This window comes from Aplysia californica, unplaced genomic scaffold (assembly GCF_000002075.1).
Source record: "Aplysia californica isolate F4 #8 unplaced genomic scaffold, AplCal3.0 scaffold00032, whole genome shotgun sequence".
Taxonomy (NCBI): domain Eukaryota; kingdom Metazoa; phylum Mollusca; class Gastropoda; order Aplysiida; family Aplysiidae; genus Aplysia; species Aplysia californica.
The window spans coordinates 194,072-211,571 of NW_004797302.1; the positions used below are offsets into that span (position 1 = coordinate 194,072).

General features: G+C 39.6%; 2 protein-coding genes across 2 annotated transcripts in view; both read left to right on the forward strand.

Annotated features, from left to right (window-relative positions):
- The first annotated feature begins 4,756 nt into the window (after positions 1-4,756).
- On the forward strand, positions 4,757-8,438 carry LOC106014181. The gene is made up of 2 exons (XM_013091298.1): positions 4,757-6,890; positions 8,374-8,438. The coding sequence occupies exons 1-2, from the start codon at positions 4,757-4,759 to the stop codon at positions 8,436-8,438; spliced, it is 2,199 nt and encodes a 732-aa protein (XP_012946752.1).
- A 90-nt stretch (positions 8,439-8,528) lies between these two features.
- LOC106014185 overlaps positions 8,529-17,500 on the forward strand; it is a gene marked incomplete at its 5' end in the record, with an annotated part of 43,671 nt that continues 34,699 nt past the window's right edge. The window contains 1 exon segment of the mRNA XM_013091308.1: positions 8,529-8,725. Within this exon segment, the coding sequence (XP_012946762.1) occupies positions 8,529-8,725 (197 nt within the window).

Genomic DNA, 17,500 nt, shown 5'->3' on the forward strand with positions numbered 1-17,500 from the left:
ATCTCGGCTTCAAGCCCTAGCTAGATCTAGGTCAGGCAAAGGTTGATGACTTTATGAAGAACTATGTAACACTATAACAATCTAATTAACAAAATCAACTTACCGCACATCTCCTGAATATCCCTATCCATGATTGGAAGCACAATGCAGCCCTTAATATGTACTTATGTACGTGAATAGAGCGTAATCGAAAATAGGTAGTAGTGCACGTAAAAAATTCTTCGCCATTGCTGAATCAAGCGCGTCGCCAGAGATGGGACCAGCATGTGTGTTTACAAAAACAAGCGGCGCTAAACGGATGCCAGACCAATCGTAGTCATTTTTGCACACGATTCCCTTGACATGTTCTACTTTTGAGTAGACCAGGGTTCTTTCTACCAATCATTTGTCAGACTTGGAGATTTCCATTCTAAAAATAGGTTCCAATACTCCCGATATTTCTGGGTCAACAATTAACTTTAGCAACAAGGGCTTGGTACCGGGTGAAAGCTGATTCAAAGCTCGTTCGTGCACTTTTTGTTTCATGACGATAGCAGTTATAGGCGCGTAGCGTGAAGGCTTTTTATGAGGCACCCTAAATTTTTGTCGCCGCGGCCGGCATGAAAAATGACGCGAAAAACGCATTCCCGTGCATTTCGATGACCCTTTTAGATAGCTTACTATACAATATCTCGTTCCGTGCCGTCCTCAATAGTTTGATTTTAGCTAAAAACAATAGTTGAACTGACTTAGTTCGAAACGGGGTGAAGATTGGTGTCAAATTAGAAGAGTTATGGTTGATTAAAAATGACCAAATTTCGAGCTTCCTACACGCTTTCAACTGCGCAGAGGCGGGGGTTTGTGGTACCTAATGTCACCCTATACTTTGCACAGCAATTTGTAGCAGTTTGTCTTCATTTATTTATAGTTTTCCTCAACATAAATTGTAAATAGAACACTACGAATCTCCGTCGCACGGAAAATAAATATTTTCACAGCATTTCTCGCTTTTCACTCACATTTTGCTTACGTAGGTGACCTTCGTCACAGCCCACTAATGATCCTTTTCTAGTGATAAAACTTTAGCCCACATTTAAATACAATCTCCTGGCAAATGACAAGTGATATTGTAAAGAATTTCCACCAATACTTTATAACTAGTCTGATGAGAGGCAACATGATTGTGAGGAAGAATCGTAGTAGAATATTGCGAAAAGAAGGTGACTTGGCTTGATGCCGTTATTCTTTGTTTTATTGGATACCGGTATCAATTTGCTATTCTTCAAACAGTCTTAATTGATTGTCTCTAACGATTTTCAATATGTAAGCACGTTATTATTTACGTGTAAAAGGAGTGGAAAAAGTGTAAGCCACTTTTATTCAGTAACGCTGGAGCCAGTGTGGTTTGGTTTGAACAATAGTAAAATGTAGTCATCCATGGTTGCTGAAGTGGAATAAAAATACTGTTTTTTTGCCCCATTAATCGAACCATACGTTCCATAAGCATACAGTAGCGATTAGAAGAAGTAGGAGGGATTAGCGTTTTAAAAGTGCTATAGTTTCAGCTAGTAGGATTCATGCCGTTTCAACTATATTACGTAGAAACCACCGGCTGAGATCTTTTAAATTAGAATTTATTAAAGAACTTTTTAGAATACAACCCACATGTGGTTTAAAACATTCATTTTTTAATTAAGACAAAATGATATAAATCATTGTCCAAAGGTTGGAGGGTGTATGTTCTAGAGTTGAGAAGATAATATTTGAGAATAAAATGAGCCGCGAAGTTTTGAACTCACGAGAGTGTCTTTTTTTACTTTAAAAAAAACATAATTGTACTCATAGTGCACTTTCAATGTGTTGGCAGGGTCATGTGAACAAATCGTGACCTGCTAAAGGCCGGTGAACTGAAAGTACGTGTCAGGGTTTCTAAAAGAATGCAATGTTGTTTCCATCTTAATTCAAATCTGCGGTTTCCACTTTCATTTAACTGAATTATGCCCGAAAGCGTGATGCACAGAGCAGAGGCACGCTACTTCGTTCTTGCAAAATTCAGAACTGCATAAAACTACAACGTTCTTTCAATGCCCAGCAGTGTTAAAAAAAGTAACCTCTATGCCACGACCGCTATCCTGTAAAGGCGGCGTCTTTTCAGGATCACAGAAGCAATTATTCCATCCGTGCTTCAATCAGAGCCGGCAAAACTGTTGGATTAGATCACTACGTTATAACTCAAAAATATTTGTGGGCAATTTAGTTCAAACTGTCAGTTAAGAACATGATGTCAGATTTTTCTTTTTTCCACCTTTTTTTCGTATCTATTGGGGAAAAGTGCATCGATAATTATAATAATTATTTAGAAGATTCATAGGAAAAAATTCTGGGAAAGTGTAACTTCGCCACGAGTGTACACTTCGTACTTGTTTAATCCTATCCGAACGTCGTGTTTTACTATCGTATCCAAACGACATGGGGAACTCTGCGCCACCACTTAATCCGAATCGTACGCTTTGCATAGCAGTCTGTCAAAATGATTTTTTTGAGAAATACTGAAAATTTCAAAGAGATCTTTGTACTAGAAGTAGAAGTATTCTTAAATGTGAGGAATACAATCCCGGGGGGTAAAAAATGACCACAGAGCGTACGGACAGGGTTAATCCCAGTACAATTTCTACTACTTCTCACATTTTACCGTTCACACCCACCCGCCCCTCACCCTCCACCTCCCTCCCCCTCGAAAAAAAGAAAAAAACAATCCAAAACCAAGTGTGAAGCACATATTGTCCAAAAATAACAGTAACATTTTACAACGATAAAGCTACTTTTTGTGGTATGAGTTTTACGGTGCTCGCAACTGCATAAGGTCATATGAGCACGCGGGACACACCTAATATTTTCAGTTGGTAGGAAATTTTGAATTTAGCTCGGTTGGCGACATAATAATATACTCACAATCTGAGAAACGACCTGTTGCCACTGTTGACCGTTGTCAAACCAACCTGTGATACTTAATCTCCTCCACTATTATTTTTTTCTTGTTCTCTCAAATGTCTGCCTGTCTGTCTCTCACTCTCTCTCACTCTCTCTCTCTCTCTCTCTCTCTCTCTCTCTCTCTCTCTCTCTATCACTCTCTCTCTCTCTCTCTCTCTCTCTCCCCCACCACACACACATACAAACACACACACACACGCCTGCGTGCACACATACACACTCTTACGCACACGCACACACATGCACAGGATTTCAAACAAACAAACGAAATCGAACAAATCATTGTGCAGCCTCTACTTTCATAAATGGACTTATTACCATAACATTTCTTTCACAAATGTATTTTCTTTTAATTGCCTTTCATAAGAAAGTTATGGTGATAGCTCAATTTCTATGTGTACTTTTCTTAGAGCACACTTTTTATTTTAGAATAAAAAGGCGATCACTATGTACAGAAGTGCATTGCAGATAGAGCCGACAACGGTATCTTGAAATAATATATCCACAAAATGCAGAGGCGACTCTTTATATTCAAGTTGACCCTTTCATGGATTCCAAAAGAGGAGGGAGGCGCAGCTATGGCATTGTTCATTGTGCCACCTGCAGTGATATCTGTTCTCCAACGTTTATTCTGTAAAGCAAGTAATGAAGTAAGTAGCGACGATATTCCAAACCCATCTATCAAGTACTGTGGGTTTCAGTTTCTCAGTTTTATGTCCGGCAAACATCTCTGTGGGCATAAAGAGATTACTTCAGTGCTTCTACTAGCATCATGCTACATATTAATGACAGAACTGGTTATCATGTAAATTCCATTTAATCAAGATTGCTGAATTCGGAATGAAAATAAGTATCGCGACACTGTCTAATTTTGGGTGTATGGTATCATCTTATAGGTTGTTATTTTGCCTTGTATTTGATTTTAAAAATAGAAATTTATCTTGAATAAAAGTCGAGCCATTGAAGGAGGTCAGATCGCCTGGTTTCAGAAGTAAAATTAGCGAGAAAATTGCCCCCAAAGTTTGGTGACTTCCCTAGTTCAAAAGTGTCCTCGGAAACAGCAAATTTACATTTTTCGTGCTTTAATCAACAGTTTCCCCTAAAATCCACTCATCAAAATGTTTTTGAATTTTCATAGAAGGTGTTGAGGTAAAAAAGCAAAGATTAGAGAAAAAGGTACCAAACTGACTAAAAAATGCCGATTTCTTCAATTGTATTAGTTTAACGAGAACCTGAATTCACCACGATGAAATGTTTCTGCAAAACCCTAGAGATCAGACAGAGAGACAAGCAGAACAATGAAAGTGTAAGAGTCTTCTTTTGTCACTGAGTCCCATCTGCATTTCATAGAAAAACGAAGAACACAATTTTAATGGTATGACAACCTGTTACGAATAAAAACATTACCCAGTGAACGAGCCCCAGGAGTCTATACCACCAACTACTCTGTATACAAAGTAAGAGTACGACAACAAAACAAAACACGGGTTAAGGGAGTCTGGGGACTCCGAGAAACTACAACGTGAAAATTGAAAGAGCTGCTGAGTTGGCCTACTATAGAAAACTGCATCTCGACCATAGATGTACACTATACTCTATGATCTCGACACGACGGCTAACATACAAGAGGGGGGAAAAAGAAGAAAAAAAAAAGAAAAAAAAAAGAAGACAGTTTCACACGCTATGAAATTTTACTTATAAAATAAGTACCCCCCGAGAGGGGGGAGTAGAGGATGGATCCACAAGGACGGATTCAATGGACAATGACCTAAGCGTTAAAAGGACAATGAAGAAAGAGAATCAAGAGAACAGCTTTATGTGCGAGCAGTGCTACAGAAAGTTCGATACCTGGCGAGGGCTGAGAGTGCACCAGGGAAAAGTCTGTTTAAAGAAGAGAAGACAGTGCAGATCGTCAGATTGTAAGACGCGAAGCAAATCAACCCAGGATGAAAACCACAGCGGAGCGATTAGTGCTTCAGTCGACTCTCCTTTCACCCTGTCTCAGCAAGAGATGGAACAGCAAACGGAACCAGGGTTACGGAAACCCAAAATACTGTGGCCTGCTGCTAACGAGAAGGCAAAATACAAGACGTTAGAAGAAGAAGTCCAGAAGAAATTGAAAGAAGTCAAAAAGAGTTCTAACAGAGGGGATGCTAAAGAAATATTGAGTGCGTTTGCGACCATTATCTATGACTCGGCAATAAAAGAGTTTGGTATTTGTGAAGGAAAGAAAAAGACGGAGAAGAAAAGTGGATTGAGTAGAAGGCAGAGAGTACTTGCACAGCTAAGAAAACAGAAACGAGACTTGCAAAAGCAGAAAAAGTACGCACCACCAGAAGAGATAGAAGGCCTAAGAATCTTGTTTGAAGATCTTAAGAAAAAGAGCAGAGACCTACAGAGGCACGAAAGAAGGTGTACCAGGAGAAAAGAGAGAAAAAGGGAACGTGAACAATTTCTGAAGAATCCTTATGAAGCAGCCAAAAAACTGTTCACAGAGGCACGGAGTGGTAAATTGGAATGTACGAAAGAGGAACTCGATGCTTATGTTAAGCAGACGTACAGCGATTCAAGAAGAGAAGAACCGCTTCCTTATATGAGAGGCCTGAAGCGTCCAGCTGCCCCCGTCGTCAAATATTACCTGGGACAAATTAGAGAGAAAGAAGTAGATGAGTTCGTAAAAAAAGCAAGAGCAAAAAGTGCACCTGGAGGAGATGGCGTGTCTTATAAGGTGTTCAAGTATTGCGACACGCTGAGACACACCCTCTTTGAGATGCTAAGAGGCCTTTGGAAAGACAAAGAAATCGTCAAAGATTGGTGCAGAGCGGAGGGCGTGTATCTACCCAAAGAACAGAATGCAAAGGAGATAGGACAGTTCAGACCTATTTCAATCATCAACGTGACGTGCAAGATCTTTATGGGAATACTTGCAAAGAGGACTGTAGCATATTTGCAAAGTAACGGCTATGTGGATGAAACGGTACAGAAAGCCGGGGTACCAGGGATCCCAGGCTGCATCGAGCATGCTTTCACCATTTGGGACACAATCCAAGAGGCCAAGAAAAACAAGGAAAGTTTAAACGTAGTGTGGTTGGATCTGGCGAATGCCTACGGGTCTGTTCCCCATAAATTGCTGATGAAGGCAATGGATTTTTTCTACGTCCCACAAGAGGTGCAAAACATTATGAGAGAATACTACAGTAACTTCCAGATGCGATTCTCAACCGCAAATTTCACAACGGAATGGCACCGACTAGAGATTGGGATTGCAGCTGGCTGCTCTATATCGGTCATCTGGTTCATCCTGGTAATGGAGATGCTACTGAGATCTGCAGAATGCTGTGAAGAAGAAGCAAAGGTGAGATCACCAAAGAAAGCCTTTATGGATGATGTGACCCTACTGACAAGAGATGGAGACACAATGCAAAGTGTGTTGAATCGGCTCGATAAGCTTATCACCTGGGCGAGGATGAAGTTTAAAGCTAAAAAGTCTAGAAGCCTGACTATTAACAAAGGAAAACAGAAGCAACTGAAGTTCACAATTGCAGGGGAGCAAATGCCCACAGTAAAAGAACAACCCGTGAAAAGTTTGGGTCGGTGGTACTCAGGAACTCTGTCTGATAGGAGTCAAGGCGTGGAAATCATGAAGCAGGCTGAAAATGGGCTGAAAGCAATTGACCAGACAAAGCTTCCAGGAAAGCACAAGATATGGTGTCTACAGTTTGCCCTCTACCCTCGATTGGCGTGGCCACTGACAATGTATGAAGTTGCTTTGTCAAGAGTTGAGATGATCGAAAGAAAGTGTAACAGCTACATCAGGAAGTGGCTGGGGCTACCCCGTACCATTAACACGTCATCCCTGTACAGACATAGAGGTGCGCTTCAACTACCTCTCACGTCAATTGTGGAGATCTACAAAGCAGGCAAGATTAGAACCGTTTTGATGTTGAGAGAATCAAGGGATAAGGAAATCAGTGGAAAACCTCCAGATGTCAAAACAGCCAGAAAGTGGAAGGCAGATGTTGCAGCTAACGAGATCATCTCTGCATTGGAGCATGGGGACATTGTCGGTCCAGCGCAACCTGACAGATTAGGGCTAGGTAATGGCGACTTTAGACCTTTCAGGAAAATGTCTCAGCGAGACAGAAGAAAAGCTGCAACAAGACATATGCAAAAGATGGAGGCAGAGAGGCGAGAAATTCGTCTCATCCAGTGTAGCCAGCAAGGACAAATGACCAGATGGGAAGAGCATGTAGTGGAAAGAAAAGTCGGGTGGAGTGACATCTGGAAGTGGAATACATCAAGGCTGAGCTTTCTTCTCCGGTCTACGTATGATGTTCTGCCTTCACCGGTGAACCTTGTCAGATGGAAGGTACGGGAGGACAACAAGTGTAGATGCGGTAAGCTAGGAACCATGAAGCATATTTTGTCAAACTGCAACCTAGCTCTTAACAGATATACCTGGAGACACAACGAGGTGTTGAAAGTGCTCACGAAAATGGCGACACAACAGGTGGAAGAAGGAAAATATGCCCCCAAGATACAGAAGCATGGACCCACCAAGATTGCGTTCGTTCCGCAAGGAAGCAAGGTTGCCAAAAGAAAGAAAGCGAACGAAGCCATGAAAGACCAGAGCGGAGGCACATGGGAGGTAGCTGCTGACTTAAAAGGCTTTGAGAGATTCTTCCCCATTCCAACTACGAAAAAGCCAGACATTGTGTTATGGGAGGAAAAAGACAAAGAGGTACACTTGGTAGAGCTCACGGTGCCCCACGAGGACAATATCTATGCCGCTCATGAGCGGAAAGAAAACCGTTACGAGGCACTCGTCGAACAATGCGAGGAGGCAGGATGGAAGGCAACCCATTTTCCGGTAGAGGTAGGATGCAGAGGTTTTGTAGCAACAAGCGCCCGTAAGTGGATGAGAGTGGCAGGACTTACCGCAAAGAAAAGCAACGAACTCACAAACTCCCTTCAGGAGACAGCAGAGAAAGCCAGTCATTGGATCTGGTTGAAGCGAGAGGACTCAAGCTGGAATGAATCCTAAAGTTGGCAGCAGAGGAAAACAGTCGAACTAACATGGAGACCTCACATCGGTGAGGGGGCTCGGTGCGTCAGAAAAGCTGTAGAGAGGAAGAGCCCGAAACAGCGACGCATTCTCTCCTGATGATCTCCATGCTAGAGTCCGGGATACGGAGCGTTCGACGGTGAGCAGTGCATACGGCTGTTTAGACTACGTAAGTATTTTATTTTGCTGCACCACAATATCCTTCAATTACACGGAAGTAGATTTACAATATTACGCTTGATACAGATTCAAGAGTTTGGTGCCAAAAAACATGCTCTTCTTACAGCCTTTTTCAGTGATAATTTAAGTCTCATCAGGGCTCTTCCTGTCAAATACAGTTCAAGCCTTTGCGATCAATATTGTGGAACAAGGTGTGTCTTATTGCACACTCTCTAAGCTATAAGATCTAGATCTAGATCTAAACTTAAGCTCATCATAAAGCTGCACATTGCCTGATAGCAAACTTCTAGACAAAACCCCAGAATGTCAACGGAAAACTCTGAAGCAGAAAAGCCAAGCATCAGCATCAGCAGTAGCAGTACCGGAGACACTTCAAGCCAAGAGTCGAAAGAAAAACTGGTTTTTGAGGAGGATGTGCTTTTTACCCCCGAAGAAAAAGAAGAGAGGAAACGAAAACGACTCGCGATGAGCTCGTGCTGTGTTAAGGAAGCATGGAGATACTACAGACAGGTTAGTATCAGAGGCCATGGGAGGAACTTCCTTTTTAATCCTTAATTATTGTTCATTAAAAAAATGTGAGGCAGCATGGTGGAATCAGGCGCTCATCGAAATAATGAAATAAAAGAAACAGTCATTTTTCTGCGTGTTGGTCAATATGTTTTCAAATTTTCAAATTTTGCCTCAAAACCTATTCTGTCAATACATTTCTGTGTAGAAGTTACAGAAAAAAATGATTATAGGAAGAAAAAATGTTAATAATAAGTTTTTAACGGCACTCAAGCTTTGGAAGTAACCAAACTTTTGCAGCCATTTTCTCACTAATTTTACTCCTCATACGAGGCAATCCCCAGCTCTTTCAATTAATTGCAAATATCTCAACTTCTAGTCAAGATAGGTCGCCAAATGCAAGACAAATAAACAAGCCCCAAAATAATACGAATTATATCTCTTTAATATGCTAAAAAATTAACGAACGCCTGATTACACCGAGTTGCAACACAAATGGAATCACAGATCAAGCACAGGGGGGCTCTCGCGGTCTAGAGGTTAAGTTGTTCGCCTCTCATCCAAAGGTCCCGGGCTCGAATCCGGGTAGCGACCGACATATTTTTTCTATAAAATTGTCTCTTTTCACCTTCTTTCCTTCTCTCTTGCTATATTCTGTCGTCTGCTTTCGTCTCCACTTTCTTCCCCCCCTCCCTCACCTCCTTTGCACCCTCCACTGAGCTCCTGACTCTTTCTGTAGCATTTCTACTGCTACTCCTTGGCTCCTTCTTACTGCTGTTGTTCAGCCACACCCCTGGTCTTCTGGTAGGAAATACCTACACCTAGCCTTCTCGGACAAGGACGAAAAATCTTGGATGTCCAGTGTGCAATTTACGCACGTTAAAGATCCCTTGATGGTCCAAAATATATAAGAGTAGGTTTCGGCCGCCACCCTTGCAAATTCCCAAATTTCCTACCAATGCAAACACCGTCCCAACACAAGCGCCTGAACAATGTGTGTGAGTGTGTGTGTGTGTGTGTGTGTGTGTGTGTGTGTGTGTGCGTGCGTGTGTGTGTGTGTGTGTGTGTGTGTGATTCCGAGATGTCACAGTATTTTCCTCAATGTTGCTCGATCTGTACTGTCAAATGTTTTCTCATAGTCAAGAAAGTTGACGATCAACTGGAAATTCCAATCCTGGGACTATGATCCTCGGAGTGGCATTTCTTGACCGATTTTTTAAGAAATCCAGCTTGTTCATCCGTTGCAGACTTTACTCTCTCCCGAATGATTCTGTTGAAGACCTTACCTGGTATTGAGGGAAGATAAAAAGAGAGTACTTCATATATTATTTTTTTCAGCATAGACATGAATAAACTCTCTGGACCATACTCAATCGCACTCAAAGAAATAGGTACACAGACTTATGATTCTCAATAAGAAATTCTGCTCCCGGCTATTTCCCCCACTCTTCAAAAAGAGTATCGATTATCAATAACATTATATTACAGAACCAATCAGGCGAAATGTATTTCATCTTGTTATACTTCCATGCTTTATTCAATTCCTGTATCATTTACAGAGTTCTGTTACGCTCTTTTCTTGTCGTGACAATTATTAATGCCGGGGTGATTGGCGGACACTTTAGTGTGGTTCGTTTCTTTTCTTTCTATCAAACACCTGCTGTTGCCATACTCTCTCCTCCATCTATTCTTTGTATATTACATGTAATTTTAAAGGGGGGTGGGGTGGGGGGGGGGGGGGGGGGCTACACCCCAAAAGTCCCGATTTGGCTCAAAATTGTGGAATTTGAGTTGCAGGCATTTTTAGCTTCCCCAGTCTTTCCTAGAACTATTGCATCGCATAAGAACCCCCAAAAGCCTTTTTTTCTCTTACCGGGCATGTTTGTGACCGCCATTTCCTCATAAAGTCAACATTTTATTTTTCTTTATCGGACGTTTTCTCAAAACGCGATTTTTTTTCTATACTTTTTTGAATAACTCCACCATCGTTCATCCAATCTTCAGGAAATTTTCACTGAAAGAAGAGAAGATGTAATACTAAAAATGTGTCTGTTGAAGTTTTGGAATAGATTTCTGTTGGTGGTGTTTGGAGAGTGAATGTTCACGTATTTGTGCAAACTTGACTACTACCTCAAGAAAAAATTCATAAAAGAAGTTTTAATTCGTTCAGGAAAAAATCGACAGTCAGATTTTCAGATTTAATGTTTGCTACAATGCTAGCAAAAAATCAATCAATGTTCCCGAACGATTAGTGCGGTATACATTACGCAGGACGTGTCAACAAAATCCAATAAAGCCGCCTTATCCATGGAAACGAAACTTTTTTTTCTCAAATTTGATTGTAGATTTTAAGACTCCTTACCATGCTTGTCATAAGTGAGAAATATGGTAAAATTCGGCCGAGATAGCCTTCATGGGTAGACATTTATAAGAGACAATTGCTGCAACTGTCGTAAAACTCTTACTATAACCACTGTAGCTAAAACTTCAGATAAACGTAGTCAAAATGACTAAAGTTATGGGTCATTCGCTCCGAATAGCATTAAATCTACCTCTTCCCGCCCCGATACGGAAATTTAAGAGAATATTTAACAACAACCCTTGAGGGCCAGTTGATCCTCATTTATTACGCCAGTCTTTTGATGAATCAGGAGATGAACTGCGTTCGTTTGTAACTAGTGGCGTTGGTATTCTAGTAGTTAGGCTGTCGGGCTTTCAAGAGGAAAGTTTGAATTTCGTCAAGGGTCTAATGTTGTGTCCTTGGGAAAGAGGCACTATAAATATGGATTTTCCTCATTTCAACCAAATGGGAATGAGTACCCGGTTGTAGACAGCGAAATAGCCTAACCGCCATACCACCAACACCATTACGCGACATACCCTAGCACTTGGAAGAGCTGTCAGGGGGAGACACAATCAACGCCAAACGTATTGTATAGTGTCGTGGTGAAATCAGGCGCTCGTTATGATAGTGAATGAAATCTAAGAAATGAACATTGTTTCGTCCAGGGAGCAAATTTTATCCATACTTATTTGTTTTGGGTCAGTATCTTTAATGCCACCAAAAAACACATATTTTGTGAGTGTACTTTCCTCAGAAAAAATTTCCTGTTGAAAATGTACCGAACAAAAGTAAATTTGCAGTTTTTTTCAAGGACGCTCAAGCTTTTTTTAAAGTCAGTAAACTTTGACCGCCATATCTTTCTCTGTTAACCTTTAATTCTTGGTGGCCCCTACCCACTTTAATTGCATACATCTCGACTTTTGTTCAAGATAGATCGGCACTTTTTCACAAAGAGAAAGACACAATGTGAACACGTTTTAAGCAGATACTAATAACTCCCTATGGCCAAAAATTGACGACCGCCTGGATCAGCTGCGTCGTGACACATTTCCTAATCGATACTCTTAGTGTCTGGGATGCACGAAGGTTGTTTAAGTGCGCTGTGGGTAGGTCTTGCTACTTTCTGCCCATTGATCTGTTGTTTTTCATGTCTGCCGTTTTCACTCCCAGCGGTGTGGAAAAGGGATGAACAGAACAGGCAGATTTGTCTGCTTTTCTTTTTTCAGTTTGCTTGTGGTTTTTAAAATGTATTGTTGTTGTTTCAGGGATTTTTTCCTTACACTGTTCTTTGTGTTGTTGCTGTTGTTGTTGTTGTAGCTGTTGTTGTAGTTGTTGTTGTAGTTGTTGTTATAGTTGTTGTTGTTGTAGCTGTTGTTGTAGTTGTTGTTGTAGTTGTTGTTGTTGTTGTTGTTGTTGTTGTTGTTGTTGTTGTTGTTGTTGTTGTTGTTGTTGTTGTTGTTGATGTGATACTGAACGGCTATCGTTATAGCACTCCTGGATTTGTGCAACAGAGTGTTGGTGTTTGTGCGTGCGTGCGTTTGTGTATATATATCTGTGTGTGTGTGTGTGTGTGTGTGTGTGTGTGTGTGTGTGTGTGAGAGAGAGAGAGAGAGATAGAGAGAGAGGGAGAGACAGACAGAGAGAATGAGAGATGATAGATAGATAGATAGATAGAGAGAGAGAGAGAGAGAGAGAGAGAGAGAGAGAGAGAGGGAGGGAGAGAGAGAGAGAGAGAGAGAGAGAGAGAGAGAGAGAGAGAGAGAGAGAGGGAGAGAGAGAGAACCATCAAATTGCTGTTCTAATGGTACTTGAGTATTTTTTATAGAAAATACTTCACCTGTTTGGTTCAGATTACCTTGTGCTCGGGTAAGAAACGAGACAAAGGATAGTGTAGACTGAAAGCTACTTATTATTTTGAAGAAGAGATAGTATAGCTTCGAGAAACAGAAATTCTTGGATTAAAGTATTCGAACAGGGCAGGGTTATATTAGTGGCAGTGGAAGGAATCATAAGGATTCATTTTCAGAAGACGAGGACCATTATTATTATATTTTTACCATGGTATTCCCATACCTTTTTTGCACCATGCCCTGATTATCCCATCCTTGTCTTGTCACACTTCGAATTCACTGATGAGACAATGGTTTTATTTATTACTATTATTATTTGGTTGTTTGGTGCTGTTTTCTTTTAAAACATTTTAGAACAACAAAATATAACAAACGTTACCCTTAGTCCTCAGAACGAGCTGTAGGCCTATCGTTTACTAATTCTAATATATTATCATATTGTTGTTGCCAGTACTCTTAGCGATTGGAGATGAAAGGAGACTTGACGATTTAGTTTATGTTTTAGTAAAAGCTTTATGTTTCTTGCAACACACACACACACACACACACATACACACACACACACACACACACACACACACACACACACACACACATACACACACACACACACATACACACACACACACGCACTCCTGTTATTCATTGAATTATTAGTTTTTACGTGTTAGTAAATGCTGATATCTTTTGTTTTCACCGCTGTCCTTACGTGTAATGTTATATAAGTAATGTTTAGTTGAGAAAGTTCGCTTGTTGTGTGGTTGAACCCGCTTTTCTTGTTAATGTGGAGTGTTTTATCTTATAATGTGAATGAAGTATTATGCTCAGTGATCATGTTATATCTGTAAAGCACTAAGTGCTAGCACACGTATGGGATAGAGTGCTATATAAATGCAAAGCATGATCATTATTGTATAAGCACCGAAGGTTAAAGGTGTTACTAGTCTGACATTAACATACACAAAGAAGGAGTACAGACAAAGGCGATAGATATTTCTTAGGAGATGCTCACCAGCCACAAAGAATGAGAGGAAGTACATTTTTGACAAGAGCTTGACGTCATACTGTACAGTACCACACATTTTCATTATGTCGTGTCACCACGCGGTGGAAAAAGAAGCATGTCAGTTTTTGGGCATTTAGAGTTATTGGTATAATCTTAAAATGATTTTTTAACAAATTTGTCTCGTTTTTTGGTGAAAAACTACCCATCCACCTTTAATAGAAGTAGAGATATACACAGATGAAAGGTGCAGAAATGTCATGTTTCACGGGTAAACTTAGCGAGAAAATGGCTCGACAGTTTAGTGTTTTCCAAATGTTTTCTTGTTTTAAGAAACTGCAAATTTACATAATATATGCATTTCTCACCCTTGGTCAAGGCTATTCAGGAAAACTAACATCGAATGCCTACTTTGGTGGACAGATTAACACAAAGATTTAGGCCAAAGTAAGAAATTCGAAAAGTATTGCGCAATGGTCGGAAACAAAAACCGGTTTCTTTGATTTAAGTTTTTTTTTTCTTCCGAACGCCAGATGTCACAACGATGCCACCCACACATAATTATTCTTATTGTTATAAAAGCCTACTGAACAGCCGCAGCAGCTCTGACGTGCAAACGAACATACGTCAGAAGAGATGGCATACGCTGTGCGAACAACTGATGTGCAAACTGTAGTGCTTAAAATGGCAGCATGCACTGTATTATGCTTCACAGGAAGTTCATAATAGTTTAGCATGCTTTCAGGTCTGCTTGGGTAAAAGTACAGATTATAAAGCGCTTGAGCTTACTGTCGTTCTTCTTCTTCTTCTTCTTCTTCTTCTTCTTCTTCTTCTTCTTCTTCTTCTTCTTCTTCTTCTTCTTCTTCTTCTTCTTCTTCTTCTTCTTCTTCTTCTTCTTCTTCTTCTTCTTCTTCTTCTCCTCCTTCTCCTTCTTCTTCTTCTTCTTTTATTATATTATTATTATCTTTATTATTATCATTATTGTTTTTATTATCCTATTGTTATTATTATTATCATGACCATGGACCGTTTTAACATTTTTGCAAAAGATTTGAAATAGCAGATTTCTTTGATAATCATGTTTTCCACCGGCATACATTATCCAGTAATTTCTGGCATTGTATTGGTTGAATGCATGAGCGAAGCATCCAAATATACCAGTTTCACCGCGAACCGTTTGTTGGTTTTGAGCCCAACCCTTTGCTGGTATTGTTCTGCGACGAAAGGTTTCTTCAAACTAGACAATTTCAATTTAGCGTTTAATAACGTTTGTGTTTTCCATACATAGTAATACTGTCACTGGCACTCGGGCGCTGTGCTATCTTTAGTACAAGTTTGATCAAAAAACAAATAAATTATCCATCAATCTATCTATCTGTCTATCTATCTATCTGTCTATCTATCTATCTATCTATCTATCTATCTATCTATCTATCTATCTATCTATCTTATTCTTCGAATTTTGATTTACTAACATTTTCAAATGTTTCATTTTGTTTCATATTTTATTTTTTCAGAAACATCATAGATTATCAGTCGTTTGCTTCTAGTAACTCAAAGGAGCAGAAGAAGATAGAGGCAATTATTAACGCCAAAACTGACTATTCTAAAAAACTATTTTTATTTTTTATTTTAATCAGTTCAAGCGATGTTGTTTTGAAACAAAATTTTATATTAAACCAAGAAATATGTTCGTTATTCACACCAACGACGTAACATCATTAACCTATTATTACTCTGTCATCAGCATCATAACAACATTAATGCGCATGCAACTGCTCTTAAAATTTGCGTAGCTGGTAGTGTATATAACAATTGTTGCGTTCTTAATTCAGAGGATTATCTTAAAGTTTATCCTGGGCCTACTGTAACATTTCAGTTAGTCTCTAGGGGATAATTAATGGTAACTAAAGAAAATAACAATACACTATTCAAACGTAATTTTATCAGACGTTTTGTAGACTTAGCTAACACACCACGTGCACACAGTTATACTAATCATGTTGCGTCATTTTGATAGGATTGGGCAAGAGAAAAAAATACAAAAAAACCCCCAAAACCAACATAAATCTTTTGTTAATTTCTAAATCGCTTTAGCACCCACACAGCTTATTCTTGGACGAATTTAATTTTTAACCACCGATTTGCTTTTTTTTTTGTCTAGGTTGCGTCATTCTCGCGGTGGCTAAAGTACAAAACTTTGAGAAAACTGTCGAAAAAAACCCAGGAACAATATAATATGTGGAAGTCGCATTGAAGTCTGCACCAATTGCATGATTCTGATACGAAATTAGAGAAAGAAAAAAAGGAGAAATGACAACAACAACAACAACAACAACAACAACAGAAACAACAACAACAACATCAATAATGACAACAACAGCACCAACAACGGAGGGAGGTAACAGTACTCACAAAAAGCTCCATTCGTAACTTCATTGAATTACCACGCATTTCCGGGCTTTCAGTGGGTCCACGATTGGGTGACGTCATTCTCGAAAGACGCTTTTATCTTGCGTCGGTATCAGGTGGAGTGGGCGGAGGTGGAAACATGTGCATGCACTATATCCTGGTAATACTGGGAAACAGGTTTCACCGCTAGTTTTTATTCATTAACATCCTTCCAGGTGTCGTCATGAATTACAACTTTGAGCAGGACTTACGTCGATGAAGCCGGAAAAGAAAAATGATACGTTGGACATCCATTATGAAGTGGCTATCTGCACGCAGGAATCTCTAAACTAGCGCTTGTTGTTTTAGTTAAGGTTTCAAATGCAGAACTCATGTAATTTTTGGTAATAAGATATTGGGAAGATACCTGTAATATAAAGCAGTCGTTACTTTAAAACATTGTGTTATGCAACTTGACAAAACCCGGCGATAGTCAAAATAATCAAAGTGAAGAAACTGGCATTTTCCTGCAGGTTCGTGTATTTTTATTGAATTTATTTTTGACTCGTCTTCTTTCAAACCCATTAAAGAACACATTTCTGTGTGGATTTTACTTTAAAAAAAGGAGTTTAACGGAAAAAAATGTACATTTTCAGTTTCCACGGACTCTCAAACTAAGGAAATAACTAATATTTGGCAACCATTTTCTAACCAGTTTTTCCTCAGAAACCAAATGACACCCACCTCCTTCATTTGCAAATATCACGACTTGTATTAGAGATGGATATTTAAATTTTTTTTAAAGCAAAATCTAGACAAATGAACAGGCTTTAGGGTGAAATCAATTATAGCTCTACACGTCCAAAAATTGACGAGAGTCTGATTCCACCCAGTCGAGACACATGTTTATTATATATCAGCACCGGTACATACATAGCTGGAAATGGAACTTTCAGTTTATGCTAATTGTATGCAATATGCATACTTAATCTTCTTGAAGTATTTCTAAAGGAGTGGAGTTTTAAGGTTTCATTATAAAATGGGCGCCTGCTTTGGAAGACTACGATATAAATGAACTGTTTTGTGTAGATTTGCACCAACGTGCGAAATATAGAATTTTATTTTATCTTTCGAAATATATTTCGATCTGAATTTATGAAATTTTGTTTCGTTAATCACTGATGCAGAAC

What these genes read in the sequence shown, in the direction of transcription:
- LOC106014181 (XM_013091298.1), top strand. Translation starts at nt 4,757, where the DNA reads ATGAAGAAAGAGAATCAAGAGAACAGCTTTATGTGCGAGCAGTGCTAC. An exon ending in TGTGGAGATCTACAAAGCAG is followed by an intron (nt 6,891 to 8,373) that starts GCAAGATTAGAA and finishes TGTCAAATACAG; the next exon opens with TTCAAGCCTTTGCGATCAAT.